The 19,916-nt window shown below is 41.4% G+C and overlaps 1 protein-coding gene across 1 annotated transcript; it reads left to right on the top strand.

Moving 5' to 3' along the window:
• The first annotated feature begins 296 nt into the window (after window positions 1-296).
• On the top strand, window positions 297-9,143 carry LOC134564594 (homeobox protein ARX-like). Its single transcript, XM_063423502.1, has 5 exons — window positions 297-1,555; window positions 1,663-1,876; window positions 1,955-2,000; window positions 6,439-6,725; window positions 7,627-9,143. Exons 1-5 carry the CDS (start codon window positions 1,456-1,458, stop codon window positions 7,850-7,852), a joined length of 873 nt encoding a protein of 290 aa, XP_063279572.1. The 5' UTR covers window positions 297-1,455; the 3' UTR covers window positions 7,853-9,143.
• The last annotated feature ends 10,773 nt before the right edge of the window (window positions 9,144-19,916 follow it).

Genomic DNA, 19,916 nt, shown 5'->3' on the forward strand with positions numbered 1-19,916 from the left:
CTTTAGAACTTAGGATCAGGATATGAATAGGGCAATAAATTAGGAAATGTCAGGAAAATGCCATGTAAAAAAAAAAACCAAAACCACACCACTTCCTGTACATGTTATCCAGAGTCATCTTTCATACAGTCACCTTACTTTTTAAAGAGCTAGCATCACAATGTGCTGTCCCAAACCTTCTCATAGAGGATGCCACAGGAACAGGTCCACAAAGGTATTGCTTCAGGCCAAACCAAATTGTTGTAGTGAAAGGAATGAAGTCAAGGTCTGTGTCAAAGAAGAGCCCTGCAGCAGAACAGAGAGACAGCAAGGAGTTCTGTCAGCACAAAGACGGAAGCATTAAAGCAGTCACACAGTCCCAACGAGGTGAGAGGAGAGGAGGAAAAAACAAAAAAAAATTGCTGGGCTGCAATGCCAGGAGTAACCAAAAATTTTTGACAGGTCACAGAGTCAGGAAGCATTTCTGCACTGACAGCCTCTATGTCTTCAGCTAGAATATAAACTAATCTAGATATGAAGACAGAGAACACAGAACTCCACTACTTTTGTTTCCAAACTTAGCTATAAACACACAGATTTTTAAATCTTTGCCTCATTTCTAATCTAAATATGTCTGGCTTGGGGTTGGGGGTTCTTAGCCCTATTCTGGTGTACTTTTTGCTGTAAGATTCTCTAGAAAGTAATACTTCGTTCTCATCCCCCAAAATCAGGATCTCAGACTGAAGTAATTTTGTCATCTAATTTATGGCCGTCTCTGTCAGCACACCACAGTAAGATCACAGAACTGCTGGAAGTCTCCCTGTGCGGGAAATCATTTCCAAGCCTCCTGTTGAGGAACCATTGCTGTAACAGCACCAACAACAGAGTTATAGCAGAAGCGGAATTAAGAGATCTCCAGGAAAAAGGACTCAGTCTTCCACGGGTTTGTGCACTTTCCCTTCACCTGCCGGCACACAGTATTTTGCAAGGTCAACCTTAAAAAGCTGAATTAAACAAGTGTAAGATCATCAGAAGCAATGACGGTAAACACTAGTGATTCTTCTCCCTTTCTCCCGGGTTTCAGCCGGGGTCTCTCAGCCCTCACTTCGGACCCAACCAGAGCTCTCGAGGAGCCGGGTACGGCCCTTCCGCACCGCCGCGGGCCCGGAACAACTTCACCGCAGCCGCTCCGCGCCCCCGATCGAGGCTGGGAAAAGTTACCGCGGGCCTGCGGGAGCGGCGGGAGCGGGGGGTACGGCCCCAGGGCAGCGAAGGGCCGCCGGGCAGCCCCGCCGGGGCGGCTCTCTGCGCCCGCCCGGGGGAGGTGGCCCGACTCCTGCGCGGCGAGCGGGGCGCGGCGCGTCCCACCCCCGGCCTTGACGCCACGCGTTAATGAAATGCTAATGCCGGGGCGCGGAGCCGGGCGCTGCCCGCGCCCATAAAACGCGGCGCGGCGCAGGGGCCCTGCCCGCAGCCATGCAGAGCGCGGCCCCCGCCGCCCCGCCGGCCCTGCACCTCCTCACCTCCTACTTCATCGACAGCATCCTGGGCCGGGGCCCCGCCGCGGGCCGGCACGGTGAGGCGCGGCGGGGAGGGGGCACGGTGAGGGGTGGCCGGGGAGGGGCAGCGGGGTCGCTGCCCGCCCGCCCGCCCGCCCCAGTAACTCCGCGTTGTCTCCCGCAGGCGCGGAAGGCGCGGGGACGCCGCGGCCCGGCCGAGCGCGCAGCCCCGCGGAGGAGCCGCAGGCAGAGGAGCGCCAGCAGCGCCCGCCCGGCTCCGAGGCGCCGGGCCCGGTGAAGAGGAAGCAGCGGCGGTACCGCACCACGTTCAGCACGTTCCAGCTGGAGGAGCTGGAGCGCGCCTTCTGCAAGTCCCACTACCCCGACGTGTTCACCAGGTAGCGGCGGGAGGGGCGGGCGGGGCCGTGCCGGGGCGGCGGGCAGGCTCCGGCTCTAACAGTGCGCTCCTCCCGCAGAGAGGAGCTGGCCCTGCGCCTCGACCTGACGGAAGCCCGGGTGCAGGTGAGTGCCGGACGGGACGAGGGGCGAGAGAGGGTTGAACACGGCGCGTCTTCCCTCTTGTTCAGCCGGGCGAGAGTGGAACCGCGGCGGTGCCGGGCACGCGTCCTGTCCGCGGCGGGTGGTGCTGAAGGGACCGAGAAGGGGCGCGTCACCTCCGTGGCGAGGAAGCGGCGGCTCAGGGACATTCCCGGGTTGCGCTTCTCTCCGGCTTGTGCCGCCGCCTTCGCGGGTCGAAAGGCAGTACTGTCTCCTGAGTTTTAAAACGGGATTAAAAAAGAAAAAATTAGGTTGTTTGCAGAAAATGAGGGGTTCTGTGGGGCATCCAAAGTTATTTACTGAGGCTGCAGAGATAACATCGTTCTCTTGGTCTGGCTCAGTTCAGTAGAACAGTCACGCTTCTAAATGACCCGATAAAATAAATGAAAGATTGATTTGATGACTAATTTGAAGATTAATTTGAAGATTATTTGTAGTTTATATACGACAGTCAGGTCCTGTCCAGGAGAATTTTATGCCCAGCTAGGCTGTGATTGCATCAATGCCTGTAGAACTTCAGCATACTTAGACAGACACTAATCACTCGTAGCCTGCAGTTTGCTTAAACTACAAACGACCCTTAGTAACTTTTCCTGACTCTATGCACTCCTACTTAGCATTATCCCTTAAAAACTCTTTTCTTTAGATGCATCTCGTGAAAACCTAGAAAGCCTCTTTTTATACAGAAATCATAGCCTAAAAAAAAAAAAAAAAAAAAAAAAAAAGAAAGTTGTGAAGGCTTTCAAGTACTTATAAGCTGCAAAATTACAATTGTACTAAATTTGGCTTGTGCTGTAGATCAGATATTGGCTGTTCCAGCACAACTCTGGGTATATGCCTACTTGTGAAAGACTGAGAACGGGTGCAGCTGCTCAGCGTGACAGTCCCGCTTACTACTGCATAGCTTTGATACTGTTCATGCCAGATCCTTGTTTGTATACTTTGTCATTACTCCAGTCACTGGATCTGCAATGGTTCACACCAGTTACAGTCTGTAAAACTGTAAGGTTTTTAGCTTTTTATTTTAGTATGCACCGTCTTCAAAAAAGGTGTTAGAAGTATGAAAGGTACTTTATAATTGACTCAAAGAATACCTAGATGAGCTTTTCAGCTCTCTTCTGTGGACTTGTGAGAAATTATGTACCCTTCACTCTTCCTAACACCAATAATGACTAAAACCACTAGTCACTGACAGTTGTCAGTCTCTGACAATTGCACGTGGCATCTAACACTGAAAAAGACATGGGTGAAAAGCTGTTACTTTAACTGTTACTGTCAGATTTCCTTTGTGGGGTACATACTCTTAGACCCTGTGAAGGAATGATGCAGTGTTACATGGCAGATAGGAATTCATCTCCTAATGACTCATCTAAAAACAAAATGGAAACATTTGTGTTTGATGGAGCCAAAAAGGAACTAACAAGAAAAATAACAGAGCTGATGCCTCCCCAGTGGATGGAAAGAACAGCAAAGAGCTGTTCCTGGTACCTCTTTTCCTCCTTAATATGTTAGATCTTAACACAAGACTCCTGAGCATGGAGCACGTAGTCAACACAGTTGTTAAGTGTGAGCTTGCAGTGCACAGAGCCAAGCCCCAGTTCCTATCCTGTGGGAAACTGGACTCAGCCTGGAGGGAAGGGGATGTGTAGGAATAACAGTGATGTACTGTACTTAAACTACCGTAATTACCAAATACTTGCCACATATGCCCATGCTCATAGCTGCTCTATAAGGCATCCTGTGTGAAATGAAGTTTTCCAATCCTCTCCCATGGTATCTGGCTAAATCAGCTGACATAGAAAGTGGCATCTCTTTACTTAGTCAAGTGTAAACTCAAGAAGTTAATCTTACCCAATGCATTCAGATGATTTCTTCACCTCAGTGTGTTTTACAAATGGAGATTTGCTTCTCTGGGGAGAACCCTCCATCAACCAGCTGAAATGGGTAACAGCCACTGCACTGCTCCTCCTCTTGCTTTTTGAGTCTTACATGAAAATGAACAAATAAGAAAAAAAATGCATGAATATATGCTCATTCCAAAGAGATCCCCCTCACCCAACAACCCCCTTATATACTTTTACAGAATAAGGGAGATGGCACATTCCTTACCTTGGGAAAGAGGTAGTCAGAGAGTCTGCAAAACCTTCTCATAACCTGAAGCCACTTTGGGATTGCTCTTCAATAGCATTTACATCTGTTGTTGCCCTTCATGTTTCTCATTTATATTGTTAAGATGGGAAGAAAATAAGAAAAAGTTAAGGGAATCTTTTCTCTTGTTTGACATGAGGGGTAAAAGGTTTCATGGGTATTTCATTGCCATAAACTGCATTAGTTTTAAAACACTGGCTTACTTACATAACTGATCAAGACATCTTTGTCATATTTTCTCATTACGATCCTCTTATTCACTTACAGCAGAAACATGATACAGTTATGCACACCTATGTATCATGTTAGCATCATTAGGTATTACATCAATTAAATAGGATACTTTTAAAAGAAAATTACAGCAAGAAAGCAATCAGATTTTACATGCTTACCTTTTCCTTTATAAAAGACCTGAATGTCTTGTCAGATATGCATGGTGCTAGTGATTGCAAATATAATCTCGGTAATATTTAGCATGCAATTCAAAACTTGATGGTTTAAAACTCATTTTTGAGTATTAAGTAAAACTTTTTTTCTAGAATATTTTGCCATTGATATTACAGCCATAAAAATCTTAAGACTGGTACAGTAGTTTCTGTTATGGTTAGTTTGTCACTTCAGATGTGTCTGAAAATAGAATAAAGGCAAGTTAAGCCTTTTATCAGAAACAAGGGAAAACTGCTTAACAAAAGGTTCAAGATGACTAATCTGAATGTTAATGACTATAATGTGTGCAGTAAATTTTGAAAGCTGTTTGTCATGTCAGTTTAAGGTATGAGGCATTGGTCTATTCCTGTTATCACTTGAACTGATGAGTTTGTACCAATAAGGAATGGAAAGCCAGCTTTTTTCTAACAGGTAATTATTAGATATCTGTGCTGGTATTTCCTTCCAGTTTGAGAAATACAAAATCTGAGAGATTATTAAATTTTAGAGTTAAGCCCAAAAATACCTGTAACATTAAAAAAAAAATTGTAGTCAAAGTGCCTACAAAATGTCTGAGTGATAAAATGGATTTGCTTTAGGACAGAGAAAGCAGAAAAGCAGATATTTAATTTTGTGTTAGATTCTTTTACAAAGAACAGATTGAAGAATAGTGCTAAGGTTTAGTAAGGACATGAGCACCCTTGCAGCATTTATCCTTTTTAGGAAAGGCTGTGTCTAGATATCTCAGTGTGAGGGAGTTCTTGCCTTTTCAACTGGATTTTTTTTCATAGAAAACACTAACACCTTTAAGTTGATGGTCATCTCCCGTGCAATCTTAGCTAAGCTGTACTTACAAATATTTAGGATTACTGGTTAACAGTGATTTAAAATAATCTAATCCCAGTAATTTAGTTTTCCTTACCAGACTCCTGTCTTGGGCTAACACTGATGGAGTATCTAGTCCTCACTGCCACAAAGGCATAGCTGCCTGGCATTTCACAGGTTCAGATATTCCTTTGTAAGACATCTGACTATTGAAAGCTGATGGTTGCTGGAGGAAAGACCAAAGAATGAGTCTCAACACTCAAGAATTTCAAGTACCAACTTCAAAATTTTGTTCTGATTTTCTGCTGAGTGCACCTCCCTCTGCTGACTACCTGTGAGCAAGACAGTTACACACAGAACACTGGATCCTGAGAACCCCAGAGCAAGTGCTTTGAAAGAGTCAGTCATTACTGACAGAGAGAAACAACAGAACAGCAAGGCTGGGGAGTGCTGTAGCCCTGTTTTGGGGATCAGCACCCCAGTGTGTGGAGAGCTTTTCTCCCAAACACACTTCATGTCATTTAAGCACCTGAAGGTAAGTTATACTGCTGGAAACAGTCACAGGGCATAGCTGAGGTAAAACAAGCTGGGTCCCTCAAACCTGATTTTTAAATACTGTAGATGCTATTTAAAACTCTTGGAAAACAATTTTTGTACTGTATTATAACACCTCTTGAATGCCTTTGTTGAAATTTAACATTCAATAAGTAGGTTATGAAAGGAAGAATGATAATTTTTTAATAATTGCTCTTGTGTTTCAGGTGTTAGGTTAATATATTACAATAGCTTTAAAACGTGTGACTTCAGTCAGAGAGCAGTCAAATTTACAATATTTAAAAGTGATTACCCATTAAGGCAGTTATGAAATGATCTTTTATATTAAAGAAGTGTGGTTTCGCTTAACAGTAATTATTTTGCCGTCCATATCAATATGTGCTGTAATATCTGGTAAGACAAACTGCAGAGTAAGTTTAGCTAATGCCTTTATAATTTCTCCTTGAAGGTCTGGTTCCAAAACAGAAGGGCAAAGTGGAGGAAACGTGAAAAAAATGAAATTCTGGGGACTGTTCCAGGAATCTCCTTAACGCACCCACTTGGTCTACTTTTGGATGTTCCACTGAGTCATTCCCCCCTCCTAGATCACACGTGGAGGTCAATGCCTCTTTCAACACTGGCTGTGCCATCCATGTCCCCAGCTTTTAATCCTTCAGCCTTAGGGCCATTTGGCCTCAGCAGTCTTACCTGGACTTCTCTCTTCAGAAATCCTATATTAAATCCACATTTTGGAAGGTATAGAATAATTTTCTTTTTTTTCTAAATCTCAAAGCTACTAAAAATGCTGCATTTATATTCTTTTGCTACTCATATAAACTTTATAAAATGGGTTAGTTCCTGCGTAGGATCACTTGATTAGGAACAGCAAAGATTTGGGGTTAAGTCATGCTAATAAAATCTTAATGTGTAATTGCCTTTTGGAGACAAATTGTGTGTACTTACTGCAGTTTTGGTCTCACTGAACTCTAGTCTTCATACAGACTGCGGTGACCTGTGTGGCTGCAGCTCCATCCTTCTCTCTCACTCTCTCTCAAGTATAAATACATTATATATAATATACATAAACACATTATATATTATATATAAGTATATACAAATACATTAAAAATAGAAGATAGCACTCTTGCTGAAATTAGATCTTTTATCCTAATACTACATTAACAGACAAACAAATCCTTTTCACACAGAATTAATTGATCTGAACCAATTGTCTGCATAAACAACTATATAAATTGGCCTTTTTACGAGGTAGTTTATTGCTTTCACAGAACAGGCAGATCTACAGTATCCAAGGTTTGTTTAGAAAGGATTTAGCATGAGGGGTTAAGCAAATGGTTGCTAGTTTAGATATCTGCATGCCATGTCTGATCATCTCTTGTTCATTTTATTTAAAAGGGTTTTGGTTTTTTATTTAGGGTGGGGTTTTCTGTCCTTTTTTTTTGTTTGTTTTTTTGTTTTTGTTTTTTTAGAGGGCAAGATACTATACTGCAAAATAATAAAAAATGTACATTTGGAAGTAATTGGAAATTTTGGAACTTATTTTCCTAATACTTTGGGGTGGGGGGAAACTGCAACTCAGTATTTGTTCTCCAGAACAATTCTTAATTTGGGTAATATTGACTTCTTTCAAATACAGGTTTCTCAATGCTTTAAATCCTCTTGTGACAACAGCTTCAGTACTAATGAAAGCTCCTGGACCCCCGTCAGACCCTGTTCTCACTGCCTTTACTGATCCAGCAGCAGTTGAAAGGAAAACGTCAAGCATTGCAGCACTAAGACTCAAAGCGAAAGAACATTCAGCACAAATCCCTCAATTAAACCTCATCTCCAGTCTTACAAACACTAACAAAGAACTTTGTTAGGAGCTCTCCCACAGACTACAGCCATGGAGGGGAAAGTGAATGCCTTCTCCAATAAGTAGCTCTCATTAGTGAGACACATTTAAAAAAAGAAAACACACACACACACACACAGAGCTGTATTTCCTGCAGCTTTGGTAACAGACTGAAAGGAAATAAACCTGCTAAACATTGTTTTCCCTCATTACAAAACAAAATCAGGTAGTAAATTGGCTTGTATCATTTCTTGCACTGCAGAAACAGAAGCAGGAACTATCTTTGTAAATCAGGCTAACATGTATCTGAAGCTTTGAAATCACCAAACTCACCAGAAGCTAGTCCAAAGGCTCCATTATTCTTTGTAGTAATAACCACATTTCTACGCAAGTCTTAACTTCTCAGGAGGAACTCTTACATGCAGTACTTGAAAATCAGTACACAGTTATTAACTTGGAGACCATGCTTCATGTTGAAGTGCAAATGCCAGTGAAATATTGCATTTTAGACAGCTTTAGCAGGAATGAGATGGGGATTACTTTCAGTATAAGCTTTTGATTCAGAACTAGATTTGTGTAAAGAGTACTTTGTTTCAAATTAAAAAAAGAAAGGTTTACTTTATGTGCAGGGCGGCAATGTCTTAACTAAGAAAGTTTAACCTCTGTACATGAACTGTATCCTGTGAAAGTAGGTTAGCAGTGTGCAGTGAATTGTGTGTAGTTCTCTGTGTATGTATATATATGTCAATCTATAGCTTATAGCTGTAAAAATGAGGTTGCTCAGTACTTTTAGCAAGATTTCTGGCACATCTTAGTAAGTTAACAGATTACCTGTATATTTTGAGACATTTCATGCCTTGAGTAGTTTCAGAATTTAAATGAATACTCAGTGTGAAGTGTTAAATTCTTCCTTGGACCAATGTTGAAATGAGTGAAAAACAGAGGCCTTACTGAGCAGGAGTCTACAGTCCATCACAGTCCTGGACTCCATGACAGGTCATTTTAAAGCCTTTGCTGAATTTCCCCATCCAGGACAGGGGACTGAGAACAATTCTGCAGAAGTCTGATGCTTTATGTTAAGTGAGGATATGTAGTATCTTCCTGGTGCTTTAGTGAAAAGCGAGGATAGGTCATAGCATGCTCCTTTTGCAGCTCACTGCCTACCTCACAGGGCTGTTGTGAGGACTCATTAAACAAACAGACACTGTGCAAATGGCGGAGTTATACAAGTGCTAATTTTTGCTTCACAGCAAAAGGAGACGATCTCCATGTGCAGATCGTCTTTCCCACACCTGTAGCAGAGGTCCAAGCAAACTCTGTCCCTGTGGTTGATGGGACAGCATGGAACTCCTCCACTGATGCTGCCTGTATTCTCAAAACTGTCCTCAAACACATTTATACTGAAAAGATTTTGTGTATTTTAGAACTTCTTTTGCAAGGCAGCTCTGGGCCTACTCTTAAGACTACACAGTTGTGTTCTCAGGTAGAGTTTGAGGTGCAGAGCTCCAGCTATTATCACTGCTGCTTCTGGAGACTACATCGAGCTTGTACTTCAGGACAGAGAAGGAAGTTTGCTAAGTCAAAGACAAATACTGATCATCTTCCACAAGAGTGGAAGTATTTCTACCTGGGTTCATAAACCTCATTGGTAGCACAGGTAGGAGAAGGTGGTGGTATTTCAGCTCTTAGGAAAAGCCAGGTCCCTACTCGAGTTACATCAGGGCTGCACTGTGTGTCAAGCAGCAGGAGACTGGGGAAGTGAAGTAAGCAGGACCTCTCACACAAAGTTTGAGTACATTTCCTCCACAACAGCTATTTGCTTCCACCGGTCCACTCTCATGGCCCAGGCTGCCAACTGGCAGCACAACACGGTATCCACTCCAGTGTTGAGTTTGTTCCAAATAAACCTTTAAAGTAGGTTAATGGCTTGAAAACTGTCTTTACACAACTCCCGTTCTGTACAAGCTTCTGTGGTATCTTTCCTTGCCACCAGTGTCTCTCTCTTGCAATGCAGAGAGGTTCTACAGAAAAGGAGACTCGCTGTTTCATTTAAAGTAGCAGAAATTGTCCTGCATTTGCCATGAGCCATTAAGATAAGAACTCTGCATTGATAATAAAACCTGGGTATTTTTGCCAAATTGTATTCCTAGACAAGTTCACCAGAAGTAGCATGTGAAAAATAAGAGCTGAAGGCTCATATAATACATTGTATGAAATAGTAGGTCCTGTGTTATCACCAAAATCTTCATCACTGACCAGAAGGTCAGAGATATCTCACTCTGGTATGGGGGAATCAAATTCACAAGCCAAATTTCAGCAGTTACATCAGAGATAACATTTATCTATCAACGAAGTTTTTCCAATAGCTATGGTTAGAAATAATTTAAGGGACAGCAATTAAACACACAGAGGCAAGTAACTTCACTCACATGCATGACAGCTCCTGTCAGAGCTGGGAGCTGCTACCTCCACCCAGCACACACAGCCACTTCAGCACCACCGTGGGAACTGCAGGGCTGGACAGTAGGGCTGGCTCCTAAAGCCTTGCCAGTTGGGGTGTCGCTCTGTCCTAATTCTCTTTACAAGAGGGCACGCTTCTCCAAGACATGCTCCTCTCCTACTGAGACCACAGCCAAGCACCTTGCCAGCTGTGATATCCCAATATCACACTGAGGCCAAGACTGTTTCCTTGGTGTACACTTCTGCATGGCTCTGCAAGCTACTGTGCCCAATTTGACACATGGCAGAATAGAAAAATTAAGTACCTTGCTTATTTTGTTCCTGATTAAGGAACAAAAATCATCTCTGTGCCATCTGGGCAGAAGCCAGTGTCTGCAATCATCAGCAGTTCCCAGTGGGTACAGGTAGAGAACACAGCTTCCTGATGTTTCATCTGGGTTTACTTTGAAATGAAGAGGTTTTCTTTAAGGTGATTTCATTTTTTTCTGCTTCAATGAGTCCTTCCAAGAAATTTCCATTCTTCCATGTGAATTGAAATCCAGCTGTGAGTGCTAATGGTATTATGAAAATAAATATGCAGGGCAACACTCAAAAACAGCTTAGGAACCACAGAGCGCTCATAACCAAAACTCAGAAAGTTTTACATGTTAATTATTACTACCTAACAATGAAATATCACACCAAGGGAAGTTTTACTTATTCAGTCTGTTTAAATTTTAAATAAAGAGGCTTCTTTACCAGCTTTTATGGATCTAGTACTAAAATTACATTTTAAAAAAATGTTGGGGAGCAATTAACTGGAAAACCTCCAGCCTAGTTTCATAGCTGTACATGGGGCCAACACCTTTGCTATCAATCATGCGGGGACATTTGCTTTCCTATTTTTTCTCAGGGCAGCAGCCTCCCATATTCTAAACAAGACAGCCATTTTACAGAGCATGTCTCACACTGATCATTACAATTATATCCTGACATTTTATCTTGCCTTGTGCAATAAATTCTTTAGACCTAATTTAGGCAAAGCCTGCAATAACCTGGATTGAGACTGCAGGGTTTGTCCCTATGCCTCTCTTCTGAGTAAAGAAGGGTTGCAGGCTAAATCTTCTCCAGGTGACATCAAAATTGTTTCCTGGCACAGATTCCAACTTCAGGCCAGCACGCCTGAAGCCCTGGTTGTTTATTGGGTTTACCTGATTCTCTTGAAGACAAAATTATGTGGGAAGATTTCTAAAGCCAGAGAGAAATCTCAATACAATCCCACCCCATCCACTTTTTACAAATATTGAGGAAAAACTCTTATCTTCAAATTAAACCTCTTGACTTTGCCCTACACATCACAATTTTTGAGGTGTTCTGCTGGAAGAGCCTGCAAGCATATTAGTATCTCTTCAGGAAACATTGATAAATATTTCTGTTGGAGGACTCACATTCGGTTAAATTGTCAAATCATTTCAGTTTGTTCTCTGGTCCAAGTTCAGTTCTGGTACCATAGGACTTTGGATAAATTTCCGTATTTCCAGTGACATAATATCATCAGAACCTTGCCTACAAAGAGCGAGTGATTTTGTTGGGGGAAGAAAAAGGAGAATAATAGGCCAGGTGTTTGAAGAAAAGACAAAGAAACAAGCACAGTAGGGTGTTCTGACTCACAAATCTGTATTGAGAAAGAAGTATTCACGAAGAAAATTAATTTAAGAAGTATGTAGTTCAGGTTTTGAGCCTATAAGTTCCTTTCAAAAACAGATTAGTGATTAAAAACTTTTTTAGTCTAGCAATCTCTTAAACAATTAGCACAGTAATTGGAAAAGGACTACAAATTCAAATCTAGATGGACATAAAAGACTTTCCCCATAGAGCTTTGCCTTGGTTTTGTGGGTAACTGGCATGCACCTGCCTTTACCATCATTGGGACTGAAATACTGAAGAAGTGCTGTGAATAGGGATACAAATGCCCCAAACAGTAATGCCATACAAATTACTTAATTCATGTAAAGTAGAAGTAATTGTATTGATTATGAATGTGTGAGTGACTCCTTTATTTCAAGTTATATGAGATGTAAGCCACCAGCTTTCAATGGGGTCCTTGCTGCAAATTTGCCAACTGTAGTGTGAGATGTTCTATTTTTCTTTATTCTGAGCAATAAATCCAATGCACTGCCATTTGGAAACAGAGATCTGCTGACTTTAAGCTAAACCAGGTAAATCAGAATTTCTTTCCTCCAGCCAGGTAGTAATTTTGCTCTGTTTGTTCATCTTCCAAAAGATGGCAGAAATCAAAGAAAAAGGAACATAAGGGTGAAGGATCCCCAAACTTCAGGTGTTTTACCTCAAAGCAGAACTTGTTTTTTTTCTCTTTTTGCTATTATTGTCATAAAACACCATGGAGCACCAGATAAAGCCTACCACTGCCAAAAGAAATGAAAAAGAAGGGAGGGACAGAGAGATTGTGCACAGTGCATGTAGCAATATAATTACCCAACAGCAAATGTCTGACATGGCTCCCCAGGAAGCTGTATGAAGAACACATGTGGGAAGAAACCTGTGCTAATAGACATGCACCTGTACTTCACTTACTTCAGCTGCACTGCCACCCAAAAGGCATAAAAGGCAGTTAAGGACAGGGCACTCCTGCAGACCTTGCAATCAAGTAGTTCTACATATGGGCTCTTAAGAAATCGAGCTAGTGGATTGTGTCACAGTCGTCCTGATTTGGATATCACTCCTGCCCCGTTCAGGTCTGAGAACAGGGCTGTCCTTGCTGCAGATGGAGGAGCCACAGCACAGGGCAGTTCAGGCATGACTTCACGGCAGCAGCTCTGCCAGCTGCTTGTCTTCTCCTCAGCCCCTGGTCACACGCCCTTACCAATTAACATACTGAGTTTCCCAAAGAATGTGAGGAAAACCTGGAAAGAACATCATATTCTCTATTAACTTCATTTGTTGGCTGCAGCAATGCTTCCTATATTTCAGCTAGAGAATTGCTCTGTACTGATTCGTGAGAAGCCACTGGAAGATTGGGATGAGCTTGCAAAGTCACTCTGGTTGAGTTACAAAATTTTTACATTAAAAATATAACTGAATGGAGGATTTTTGGTTTGGTTTGGTTGGGTTGTTGGTTGAGTTTATTTATTTTATAAAAACTATCTTAACAGAATTGACCTGCAGAAAAACTAGGACAAAATACCTGATGTTACAGATAAAAACTCAAGCCTCTGATGTGGCAGCATAGTGACATTATTGTGAACTAAAGCAGAAGCAGACAAGACAGCTTGAATTACAGTTTCATCTGGTTCAAAAGGGTTGCTAGTGAAATGTATTTAGGGGATCTGCTAAAGAAAAGAATACATTGCATTTTCTAAGTACCCAGTCACAGCTAGAGATTTTGACAAAAGTTGACTTTCACACGCAATTAAACACAATAATTTCAGTTTTCTAGTTTCATAGAAGCTGATCCACAGACTGTCCTATCTCCAGGGTTATTTTGTACTGATAAAAAATCACTGGATTAATGTTTGTGAAAGAAGACAAGAAAGGACAGCATTATTATAGCCTTATTTTCTGTATATCCCAAAGTGAATACAGGAAGAGAAGTGAAGCAGGCTCAAATGTTAATGTATGAGAAGAGCCTGGAGACATGCTCATCAGTAAGTTATCAGAACATCTCAGTCTTACCTCTGTTTGTGCTCTCTCAAACTGAACTAGTAGAGAAGTTGCTGTCAGCAGCAATAAAGTTTTCAGGTGATGTTTGGCATTGTGTACATTCAGCTTCTTTGTACTGAGCTGAGCAAAGAGAAAGCAAAGTAGTGAGGGGGTTATGTTTGGAGAACACAGGAGCAAATGAGAGAGATTCTTACTTGCTTCCCAGCTCAACAGCAGGGTTTCTACTTAGGAACTGTGGTGAGCTCTGAGCTCAGTGCTGGCTGTAAAACAAATAATCTTCCCCAAGTAGAGTGGATGGCAAGTACTGAGGACTGCCATGACATAGCCTTGAAGACTAAAAAAAGCAGGACCAAGCATTACTAGAGCATTCACAAAATTCTCAGTTTAAAAACAACCCAATCTGCATTTCAATTTGTCATCTTGAGTTTAAGAGAAGGTAGGAGAGAACCTCATTTATTATTTCCAGCACAGACATGGCCATTACTATTGACTCTTACAGAATTCTACCTTATGAAGGTGCCATTTCAAATATTTTCCATAATAACTGTTCTTAAGATAAAAATGCATGGCGATGCTGCAGTCAAATATTTGAAATTATTCACAGACTTAACACTGAAGTGTTCAGCAATTTTGTGGAAGAGCACTTTGATTGGAGAAATAAAAAGCAGGGAAGGCCATTCAAAAACGCCAGTCTGTTTCTTAGACATGTGTATCTAAGGAAAACATACCTGACAAGGAAAGAAACTTGCATTAATGTAGCAAATCTAAAAGCACCCTCAAAATCCCCACTGTTACTACTTAAAAACTAGTTATTCACACCCTGCTTTTGACTAGGTGGTCTCTGTTCACAGTTATATCTTTGTGGCAACCACACCAGTGCTTCTTACAGAATGTTCCTGTACGTTAAGAATGACCTAAAAGAAAGATCTACTTCTGACTGAAAATGAAACAAACCAGAAGGAAAATAAAACACCTAGCTCCATGCATACAAGGCAACAAAGGCCTCAGCCACTTGTGGAATGAGAACCACAGATCATCTGAATTAGAGCTAAACCATCTCAATAAGATGATCTAACCATGCTGAACTGAGATTTTCTGGTCCCACAGATGTACACTGTGAACAGCACAGGGTTTAGAGATGTTAATAATTACTGTCATACTTTTAGTAGCCAGAAAGTTGGGGTTTTAATTGGCCCAAAATTTAGAAATTACTTTTTGCTGTAAATATCCTTTTCTCCTGGAACTGACCTTGTGCCAGGAAGCAAAGCCACGTTAGACACCCCAGACACCCCTCACTTCCAGAGCTTGCCAGTGTTATTTTAATGGTCTAGCTTTTTGAGGTTTGTTTAAGTCCATTATTAATCAGTTAATACACCTTGCAAAACATATTTTTAAAAGTTATTTTCATAAACACAACTCAACTGAAATCATGGCTGCATGATTATAATAAAACAAACCTACAAAATTACAGTCTTAGATAATTCCTGCTTTATCTACAGGTGAGAACGATGGGGGTTGTCATGTTAGAATATTGTGGTCTTCCTTTAAAATTTAGGTGTTACAGAGACTTTGCAGTTTGGCAGCTATGCATCAAAACAGACAAAATACTCTGTTCTCTGCTACTATTTCAATATGGAAAGGTCTCATACACAATGCAACAGATTCACAGCAGGTCTTAAGAAAATATTGTACCTTTAGTACCTTTGAGTAAACAGGCAACTTTAGAAAGAGAGAAATGAATACAACAAGCAATCCAAACAAATTTTAAAATAATTTCACGAATGGTTTCCCTTTCAGAAGGATAAAAAACTCTGTCTACTCTCTAAAACACTCAACTGATAGCTTACTTATTAGACAAAAGTTAGTGTCCATTCAACCATGAAAAAGACAAGCCATTATATGCTATAAGGGAGATCAAACTGACATCAGCTACTGTACATCTTGACACTTACTACATAATCAAAGTAAACTTTGCTATATGTGTCTGATCTAATGTACCTGTCAGTTATCACTGTCTCTGCTCAGATGAGTTCGTGTGTCACCTATATATGTGGGACAAAACAAATAAATAAATTGCAGTGTTATCTCTTCAAGCTGCTCACACAGTAAGGGGAAAGTACTTAGTATTCCGTAATGGAGTTAGGAGTAATTTACTGAGAGATAATTTCTTTTGGACCTAAAATCTCCTACCTCCTGTAGAGCAGACAAATAGAACTATCTTACAGGAAATGGGGCATGATAATACTCTTTAAATAGAACTAACAAAATGGAAATACAATAGGCATTACAAAATATATAGCTAACAGTTACCAAAACCTTTGATGTTTTTATAGCTATTTACTGCAAGAGATTGTATTAGCTGCTCCAGCCCATTTTAATATAAGGAAAGTTTACCATGTGTTTTTAAAACACTTTAAAAAAAAAAAGTTAAACCTGTGAAGCAGTACTCTCAGGTACTTGGGGAAACTGAGCATGAGGAGGGAAAGCCACTTGGTTGATGAAATAACAAATATTTGGCAATCAGCTCCTGTAGCAGATAACAAAAGTCTTATAGGATAAGGGCCTTATAGGCCTCTGATCACTTCTGTTCCTTTCTGTCACTTTTGCTCACCAAGAAGAACTCTGGGAAAGAAGAACTCTGTTCGATAACAGGATAGTAAAAAACAAGTTACATAACCTAGAAAACAAGTTGTTGTGTTGGTTTAAAACAGCCTGGTTTTTGGTGGGGCCAGGTGAAGCCACAGAGGTGGCTTCTGAGAGAAGCTGCTCAAAGCTTCTACTATGACCGTCAGAGCCACTCTCTGACGGCTCTGAAGATGGACATGCTGCTGGCCCAATTAGAGAAGCTGGTCACGCCTCTGTGATGACAAATTTAAGAAAGGGAAGAAAGTCATGCACAGCTCTTAAAAGGGGTAGGGAGGCACTGCAGCCAGGACCATCCTGTGGCATAGTGAGCAATTCCCTGATACAGAGCCCAAATGAAATCAACCTTCCAGTGCTGCAAAACCCTATAAGAGCTACTCAATTGATAGAGCTTGAGAACAGAAGAACCTATGGGCAACAATTTTCTTCCGAGTCAGAGAAAATGAAAAGGTGAGGACATGTGAGGAGAACAACATAGCGACACTAAAGTCAGTGAAAGGAAGGAGGGGGAGGAGGTGCTCAAAACATTGGAGCTGAGATTCTTCTGCAAGCCGTGGTGAGGACTATGATACAACAAAGCTACTCATGAAAATTAGAACCATGCTAGAGAAGTTCACAGAGAAATGTCTCCTATGGGAAGGATCTCACAGCGTAGCAGAAGAGACTCTTCTCCCTAAGTGAACTGAGGAAAGATCTTGAGTCAAAAACTGACCAAACGCCCTGTCTGCCTGTGCAGTCAGTGGGAAGGAAGGAGAGTCTGGAAGGGGGAGAAAAAGTGTTCTAAAGGTTTATTTTAGCTCTCATTATCCTCTTTTAATTCTGTTGTTAATTTTTTTTCTTTATACCTGTTGAGTTTAAACCTGTTTTGCCTTTAGTGTTCTCTCCTAATCGTTAACTCATGAGCCTTTCAGTTCTTCTTTCCCTCTCCTCTGCTCAGCTATAGCAGAGGAGAAAGAGTGAATGATTTTTTTCGTGGATGCCTGGCTTCTAGCGAGTGTCAAACCGCGACAGTTTGTATCACCAAGTATGGTCACCTTGTGTTTTGGGTTCAGATTGGTCAAGGGTACACGTGAACACTGCATGATCAGAAAACTGACTGGCCAGAAGTAGGTGTCAACAGCAACACTTGCAGTGGTAGGCAGCCAGTGCATATTGCTATCTTGTCACAAGAATGTAAATAGGTAAGAACTTAGCGTCTGAATACAGCATAAAATGGCCTAGATTTTTCCAATAAATGATTCTCTTTGGAACAAGAACAAAGAGGGTCTGTGTCTCATTGCTACAAGCTAGAACAGTGGTGAATATGGTCTATAGTTATTATAGAAGGTTTCACCATCCAGACCTAACCTTCTTGTATATGAACAGAGATGCAGCAGGGTGCAGAGGCTGGGACACTCACCTGGGATTTGAAAGACTAAAATTCTAATTCTGACTCTGCCCTTGCACCTCCACGTCTCTTAGGCAAGACACTTCTCCATTTGCCACACTCTCCCCTGTCTGCAAAGCACAATGTACTCAGGGAGAGGAGCACCACTCACCATGCTGCTTTGCACAGCACAAAGAAGTGTCAAACACAACCCTCCAGCACAGCCCCCAATGGAGCAACCAAGATTTTACTGGACAAATAAATTTGTCAAGTTTATTTTTCAGTGTTATTTTACCTTTTTTCCTGCTTTATGCGCATACATTCTTTCATTGTATTCCCCCTTAATTGCATATCTTTACCAAAATCATCTTGGTTCTGGGCCTCTCTTGTCTTTTCTCTTTTGTCTTGGGCCTGGTGATAATGCTCTAAAATGAAAAGATAAATTATCCAGGAATAAAATTGTTTCTATAACAGAAAGTGAAATGGTTTCAGCTACCCAAACCCAGCTTTGCTCTGTATCTTGAGGTCAAGTTGAATCTCCAGCCACCAAGAATGCTGCTTTATAACAAAATTTTCAGGGTATTCTGTCCTGAGCTTTTTTCCAGAGTATCTCTTTTGTTCATTTGGCTGGTGTCACTTCCCTCTCAGGGAACTTTTTCGGTACAACAAAATATTTATCAGTGCTGAATGCTCTGTGAAGTAGAAGTGGGAAGATTCTGTTCAGTGGAAGATATTTAAAATATTTCACTTTCCAAGTAGCTCTGTGAATACAGGGAAGAAATGCATAACTTAAGCACTAGGAGTTACTGACCCAGAAGTGATTAGCATTAGTGTAAAGCTTTCAGACCCTTTTTTCATCTTATTGATTCTAAGCAGAATAAATCCGTAAATGATAATAGGGCTCAATTTAAATTACCTACAGCAAGTGCTGCTTTTCAGCTCTCATCAGACAATCATGCTGTTCAATCAGCTCCATTCTGCATGTACAAAGCAAATTAATGTGTATAAAACAGTCGTAATTCAGGCCAGTTTTCAACAAAAGAACCTTTTATGTAGCACACAACTGCCTTTTATCGACATGCTTTTAATTGAACTTACAATGCTATACCCATATTCCACCTAATTATAGCAGAAAATTCATATATCTTTCAAAGTACTGACCATACCTTTTCCTTTGTAAAGTTCCCAGAAACTTTACCAAGGTAGGGAATTATACCCTCAGTTAAGCTCAGATCTGTTTAGAAACACTGAAAGGGCACACGAAGGCAATCCTGAGCCTGTGGCAGCCAAACAATGTCTCAAGGACAATTACACTGGTGCACTGAATTGCCAAGTCCAGATCCTCAGTCCTTGAATCCTGTCTGTAAATGTGCCTCCCAAAGCCAGGGAGAGAGCATTGCACATGAGGCACTGATAGAGAAACCTCCAGTCTGCAAGAATTCTTTCTTAAGCAATTTGTTTCTGTTTCAAAAGGCATCTTTTGTGTGTCTCACTTTCTTCATTTGTGGTGCTGAGTTTACCGGGGAACAGGCCGCAGGACTCTACTTCTTTAAAGGGAGAATTCCAGGGACAACAGAAGCAGCAATGGCAGGAAACAGAATTAAAGACGGACTCTGGAAAATACTTCTGGGTCCATCCAAGACATTTGGCCTGTGGAATTATCTTTGAGAGGGCAGCAGTGCCAGTGGTGGGAGAGATTACTTGCACTTGTCTCTGCCATTTCAAGCAGGATGGCTTAGAAAGAGCTAGTGGGGGATTCTACAGAGATGAAGGAGAACAGAGCACACGCTTTTTATTTCCATTTCAATATCACCAAGTCCAGACCTTGCTGTGGGTAGGAAAAATCCTGTTGTCAACTTCCACAGCCTTTGCAATAAAGCCTCAAGCTAAGACAACAGCATATATTCTTCTTTAAGAACTATGCATGCCATACCATGGTTACCAGCAGCAAAGAGCAAACAAA

Source organism: Prinia subflava, chromosome Z, assembly GCF_021018805.1.
Source record: "Prinia subflava isolate CZ2003 ecotype Zambia chromosome Z, Cam_Psub_1.2, whole genome shotgun sequence".
Lineage (NCBI taxonomy): Eukaryota > Metazoa > Chordata > Aves > Passeriformes > Cisticolidae > Prinia > Prinia subflava.